The sequence below is a fragment of the Oryzias melastigma genome, linkage group LG1 (genome assembly GCF_002922805.2).
Source record: "Oryzias melastigma strain HK-1 linkage group LG1, ASM292280v2, whole genome shotgun sequence".
Lineage (NCBI taxonomy): Eukaryota > Metazoa > Chordata > Actinopteri > Beloniformes > Adrianichthyidae > Oryzias > Oryzias melastigma.
This window is the reverse complement of record NC_050512.1, coordinates 12,996,069-13,003,056: the sequence shown is the minus strand read 5'-3', so window position 1 is coordinate 13,003,056 and position 6,988 is coordinate 12,996,069. Positions and strand designations below refer to the sequence as shown.

General features: G+C 35.1%; 1 protein-coding gene across 1 annotated transcript; it reads left to right on the top strand.

Moving 5' to 3' along the window:
- Positions 1–5,085: 5,085 nt before the first annotated feature.
- On the top strand, positions 5,086–5,922 carry LOC118599406 (protein PERCC1). Its single transcript, XM_036214375.1, has one exon. It carries the CDS (start codon positions 5,086–5,088, stop codon positions 5,920–5,922), a length of 837 nt encoding a protein of 278 aa, XP_036070268.1.
- Positions 5,923–6,988: the final 1,066 nt, after the last annotated feature.

The following is a 6,988-nucleotide window of genomic DNA, read 5'->3' as shown; positions in this document are numbered from 1 at the left end:
ATGTCTAGTCTTAAAATCTATGCGGTAAAGTCTAAACTGTATTTTTACATCAGTGCTCAAAATTAAGAGTTTATTTGTCATTTTTTTGTCTTTTAATTGTTTTAACTATCACAAATCCCTTTTTATAATCTACCTGGAGTAATATTCCAGATAGTTTGGGTTCCTCTTGGCTTGTGACAAAGATTCCCTATGGAAGTCCCAGAAATCAATATTCCTGTTGCCAGTCTCTTTATTATGTGAAATGAAACTTTATGTGAAAATGTCCGCAGCATCTCATTTCCATTTATGTTTTATTTTTGTTTAGTTTAAATGTCTTCAATGAAATATATGGTTTCCTCCATTGAAGTCCAAACTGTTTTTGTTTTGTTTTTAAGTCTATTATAACTTTTAGTAAAAGAAAAATATCAAATTTCAACAACAGACACATAGTTCTGTTTGTTTTTCTTTTTCTCCAGTCTTTCAATCCTTATTTCATGTTACAAATTCACAATAAAGGACTCCTCCGAGAGATTTTTTTTTCTGTGTGTGTGTTGCTTTGTGTATGTTCGTGCTTGTGTACCTAAAAGCGTGTGTAATTCTTTGTTAGGCTCTTAAGAGCTGACATATTGCGGCTATTGATCTTTAGTCCTAAAATCAACACAGAAGCCGGGATACTGACGACAGGCCAAGCAGAGGAGCATCAGGGTGTCCTGATAGCACACACACACACACAAACACACCCCGACACACATTGGTAATTCTCAACACACATGTATAAATGATACAGTGGTCTGCAAACATCAGTAAAACTCAGTGGCTGTGCAGGATTTAATCAGTGAAACTTAAAAACTGTCTGATTTTGTGATATATGCTTTCAAAAGCACAAAGTCTGCTTTGCTTCTTGTAAGCTGTAAGCATGCCTCACTTTTACTTTATTTTGTTTTATTTGTTCAAATAACGTATTTTAACCATCATTATTTGTATTAAAAGAAAGTTTTAATGCTTTGAGCATTCGAACAATTTTGTGCAGAAGACATTAAACTGATTTGTTGATGATGAGGGAAATAAAAAACTATTTTGTTAACTTTAGCTTATTTCTTTTAAAGTATTGAAATCCTTTTTCATCCACAAGTCCATCATTTACATTTATTTAATGTTGTGTATTTATATTTTTCTTTCTCTGATAAATACATACATTAAAATAAAGTCTTCAATCCAAAAGCTACTTAAAACAGTTTTTATTATTTAAGAAATATATTTAAATCTATTTTGATTTGATCTCATTTACATAATCATACCTGTCTCTTTACTTGCTTGTTCCTAGTTGTTTTTAAATGGAGCAAGTGCATTCTAGAGCTGCTTTGTGTGTGTGTTTTTTTAGAGCTGTCAGGCGATTAAAATTTTTAATCGCGACTAATCGCATTTTGTCCATAGTTAACCCACGATTAATCGCAAATTAATCTGTGGCCTTTTTTTAGGAAAAAAATGTGTGCTTCATGGAATTTAGCAGTTCTACATTGATTATTAAAACTAGAATACTGCAGTGAAGTTAGTTTTAGGTTGGATATTCGACAGACATTCGCTCTCTTCATATTTAGGGACGTCAACAAATTACAGAATGTTTCTTCAATAGCTCTTAAAGTATTGCACCAAATCAAACCAAAACCCTTTAATCTATAACAGATTACATTAGCTTTTGACGAGTTTTTTTTACATTTTTTAGTGTAAATATTCACATTTTTTCAATAGCTTTTAGATTTTCGGACCAAATCAGTCCAATGAATTTAGAATAGCAGAACAGATTAAGAACCATCTATTACAGAAGTTTACATGAGCTTTTGATGCTTTTTCCAATTTTAGTCAATTTTTTAGTGTAAATTTTCTTCAATAGCTTTTATGTTATTTGACCAAATCAGACCAAATCACTTTAGAATAGTAGAATTGACTAAGAACTATCTATTACAGCAGTTTATATTAGCTTTTGATGCTTTTTCCAATTTTAGTCAATTTTTTTAGTGTAATTTTTCACATTTTTCTTCAATAGCTTTTAGGATTTTAGACCAAATCACTCCAATTCACTTTAGAATAGTAGAATTGACTATGAACTATCTATTACAGCAGTTTACATTAGCATTTCTTTCTTAGTTAAGTCAACCATGTCAACATCTTAAAGCTGGAGCTAATATTTAAGTGAATCCTCTAAACACAGTCACAGTGAAGCAGAATGAACTAATATCAGTCAGAATGTGATGAACATCAGGTCTGAAGAGGTTAAACAGACTGATGCTGCCTCCTCTTGTGCTGACAATCCAAACTAAATACTGTTATGTTCTTTCATAGATAAACTCATTTTCTTACATTATTTGGTTTAAAGATATTCACATGCATTTTGAGCATAAACAAGATGAAATATTTTATTTTGTGTGTTTATCTCATCTTTACAGAAACAGCACATGTACAAATATTTTTGAGTAAAATCTATTTTCCTTTCCTTACAATTACAGTTTGGATTAATGGTGACGTCATTTCCATTTGGCACCAGAAGGACAGTTCAACAAAACCACCACAGCGACGTGAGCTCGGCGAGGACCCACATCACCTGGTTCAGCTGAGGCGGACGGTGGTGGACATCTTTTATTTTTAATTCTACAAGGAAGAGCAGCTCCTGGTTCTCTCATCACTGTGGAGGACGTGAACGGGCGACGTCTGGAGTCTGGAGCTGTCATTGGAGAGAACGTCCAGGCTGCACACTCTTCAACCCATCACTAAACTTTTTTTATCTTTCATTTCTTACTGAATTTTATTTCAGTAGATAGAAATGTACTCTTTAGGATCATTTATTAGGTTCTTTAAATATCAAAACAGTATTATCATAGATGATGCTTTCTAACCATGACATGTTTAAAGAGGTCCATGATTTGAATAAAGGGAAACTAATTCTGAATTTTCAATGATTAATGTTTGTAATGATTTGAATCATTTCATCTGCTTCAAAAATAAATTTTGTACAGATCTGACTTTGACCCACATTTCCTTTTGTTTTACATATATGCTAAAACAGTGAATAAACAGAAGAGACTGGTCACTCAAACATGTTAAACATGATTTTTATTGAATCACACACATCAGCAGGAGTCATCTTCATATGTTAAAATTCAAATTTTACTGCCTTAAAATGTAAATGCTGTTTTGGATTATAAATCCACTCACCATCAGATCAGACCTGAAGAAGAACATACAAGACAAACATTAGATACAATTAAAAAAATAACATTTAATATACATTAAAATCACAAGACAAAGCTAAAAATAAAACATGTACATATTTGTTAAAAATTAAATATTTTAATGATATGTTCTTATTAACTGAAAGTTTTCTGTCTTCACATTTTAACTTCACATGAAGAGATGTTACTGTAGCAGATCTGAATCATGTCCTTATATGTTATAACTTTGTGATTAAAGAAAATAACCATCAATAAAAATACTCAGAAAACGTCCTGTTTAATTTTATACATAATAGGTATTAATGTTGCTGAGAATAGAAAAAAATCGAATTACTGGAACTAAAATAAATAATCATAATATACATTAATGATTTATTTCCGGCAAATATAAAGTTATTCTTTTAGTACTTACGGAGTAAAGACATCAGATGACTCCCAGAGAGCGTATTAGAACAGCTTTCAGCACGGCCCTAGTTTTTTTTTTCTTCAGGCTAAAGTCTCCAGCTCTTGGGGCCAAAACCTGCTCTAATCCTGGAGTTCCTGTACTTTCAGGCTGTAATTAATAAACTCTGGATCTCCCTGCTAATGTTATCCAGTGTTAAATTCACAGCCTCATTTAAAAATAAGACAATTTTATTTGAAAAGTCTCCCAGTTCATTTATTTTTATTGCTTTTATTTCCAGCATGTTTTTTGTCTGTATTTTTTTTTTTATTTTGCACTCATTATAGTCGTCTTTTAGAACCATATTGGGGTTTATCAGTAAGGAGGGTACTGATATTTGAAAAAATGAACTTGCCAGATGATAAACAAAATATAAATTTTCCCAAAGTTCAAAACAATCTCTTAAGCCCTCATAATCTTAGGACTCATTTTAACCTATAGGGATTGTCACATTTGACACAGGCCGCTGTGTTTGTTAACTCCCAGCCCTCCCTGAACTGAGATTTGTACACTTTCATTTAGTCCCTTCATATAATATTTTTGCCATTATAGATTTAAAAAAAGCTGTTTGATATAAGTTTTTGTGATTTTAGCAGTAAATAAATAATATTTATTCCTTGGAATTGAGTTTTTTTTTTTGACAGTTTGAAGTTTATTGTGAAATTCTAGAGTCTGCTTATAAGTCTAGCAAGGATAAAGTCAAAGGACTTACACAAATATATTTCAAAGAACTTTTAAGAGATGGAATAACTTTGGCAGCATTTTAACAATGAAACAATATAGTAGGAACATCAAATTGGTAAAGTGGAGCAGAAAGAGAGTGCAGACGGTGCAGCCTCTACAAATTATTCTTTACTTTTTGAGCTCAAAAACTCTGAAACGTGTTTGTTTTTCCATTAGTTTCAGATTCTGCTTGTATTCCTGGTATCCTTCAGTGACTGCTCATGGTTCAGCATCCCTCTCCAAAAGTCAAAAAAGCATGTGATTTGATTTCATGCTCTTTTATGCTTTAACTGGCCCGATAACAGGGACCGAAAACAAACAATGATGCGTTCATGTCTGTGTGTATTACAGCTCTTCAGCATCTCTTAGCAGAGGATCCATTAGCCTGCAACCTTCTCTGTGGTTGCCCGGCGATTAAGTAAACAATGTGTGTTTGACCAATTCCACATGCAAATATTTGTCCTGGAAGCTTCCTGCAAGACACACACGTCTGCAGCCGTGTGCTGAGGTATATATACAGCGGCAATCCCGCCGGGCCAGAATCACAAGAGCACACACACAAAAGAGGGGATCCATCAGTGACCCCAACTGGAGATCTTTTCTTACAACCATCCTCAGATTCAGAAGGTAAACTGCTTTCTGCTTTTTTGGTCCTGTTTTATCTCACTCTTATTTTTTCTTTTTGGGTTTTTTCTCCCCAAAGTTGTAACCAACATGGCTGCAGGTGTCATGGAGAACTTCCTCATCCAGGACCCGACTCCAAACTATTTCCCCATGTTTTTCCAGCACTCCCCATGCAGAGAGGATGAAGAGGAGACGCTGGAGGGAATATCAGAGGAGAGAGAAGATGAAGAGGACAGAGAGGACGAGGAGGAAGATGAAGACTGTGACGCTCCAGAGGATGAGGAGGAATGTCTTGGGGGGTTTCTTCCAAACTCTGCTGACCCTGTACTGGACATGACCAAGCAGCTTCTCAGGTTTGCCGATCTCATCAGCCACGACGTCCAGCGGTATTTCGGCCGCTGCTCTGAGGACCGACAAGTTTGTGACATCTACAACGACTCTGTCTCCATCACTACCAGCGGACGTCTGCGTTACTATGACGACCTGCTGAAAATTGCAAGAGCAGAAAGTCCAAAAATACAAGACTGTGTTTCTGCAGGCAGTGCCAAGGAACCAGGCGTAGCCTTTGCCAGTGGCAGCAGTGGCCTGGGGCCCCTGGCGGAACTGTTCGACCACAGGGGTCTGAGTCAGAACCGAGGCCAACCCATGATCAAACGGCATCTCCCTCTGAGCTTCTGGACCGAACCGGTCCCGCACGGCTCTCTGGTTGACTTCAGGAATGGCTCTGACCTTAGCCCCACAAGCTGTGACGCTCACCCTCAGGACGGCGTGCATGTCAGCAAACACGTGAACTACAGCCTCCTCATGCACAGCAACATGCAGACGCTCAGCAGCATTCAGCCGGACTTCAGCGACCTGTTGGCGAACTGGGATCCCAACCTGGAGTTCACACACACTCTGACCGAGGACACACACATGCAGCACTGAGCACACACACAGCTGTGACAAAGTCAATAAAAGAGAATTATTGCCTTGTGTTTATTTCTTTTTTTTATTTGAATCCTCTTTACTTAAATTAAGATGTACCACTATTTTTGGATGACTATGTTCATTAGTTAAATATTAAAACATGTTTTTAATAACTCTTCATAGATTGTTTAGAAAAACAGCATAATATAACCATTCAGAGTCTTTAAATGAAAATGATCAATAAGACAACGTTAGGTATGTAGTTTCATTCACGTTTTCACTGTTAACTGTTTATTTATCTGTTTGTATCATAGTTATAATTTCATATTTTGCACATTTTAATTTTAAAAATCTTACACTGAAGACCTTCTCTGACTTTTGTTCAGCTCCTTGTGGTGACGGATCTGTTTATCATCTTCATGTGACCTTCTAGTGTTTCTGCAAAGAGGAAGGGGCAGACTCACAATTAGGCAAAGGTAGATAATTGCCCAACGCCTCGAGACTCCCAAGATGAATACTTAATAAAAGTATCTATATAAATTCCACACCTATTATTATTTAAGTGTGTTACAAAAAACAAATCACTGAAATGGCAGTTTCAGCTTATGTGAAAGGGGTTCATCCTCCCCCAGTTTTTTGGAATATTCCAGCAGCAGCAAGTTAAGAAAGACTTTTCAAAGAGATACAATAAAAAAAGCAGAAAGACGAAGCATCTTAACGTGAAAAAATAAAGAAAAAGGTAAGGAGAAAGTAAAAAATGTTGCTGTACTTCCTAAAGTGCAGGAAGACAACACAAGGAAAATGACAACATAATAAAATGTTCTGAGATAAAAAATATTATGAAGGCAAAATCCTGAAATTGTGGGAAAATGGTCAACATTTCTCAAGAATAAAATCAAAATTGTTTTATTAAATTATATATTAATAAAATTAAAACTTTATTAAAAAAAATCCCATGTAAAATTACAACTTTTCAAGTCATAAATTTATGATTTTGTTCTTGTGAAATGCTGACTTTTTCTCATAATTTTGAGAATTTTTTTCTTTTTAATTGACGCCACTCCACAGTGAACTGTTATTTTTC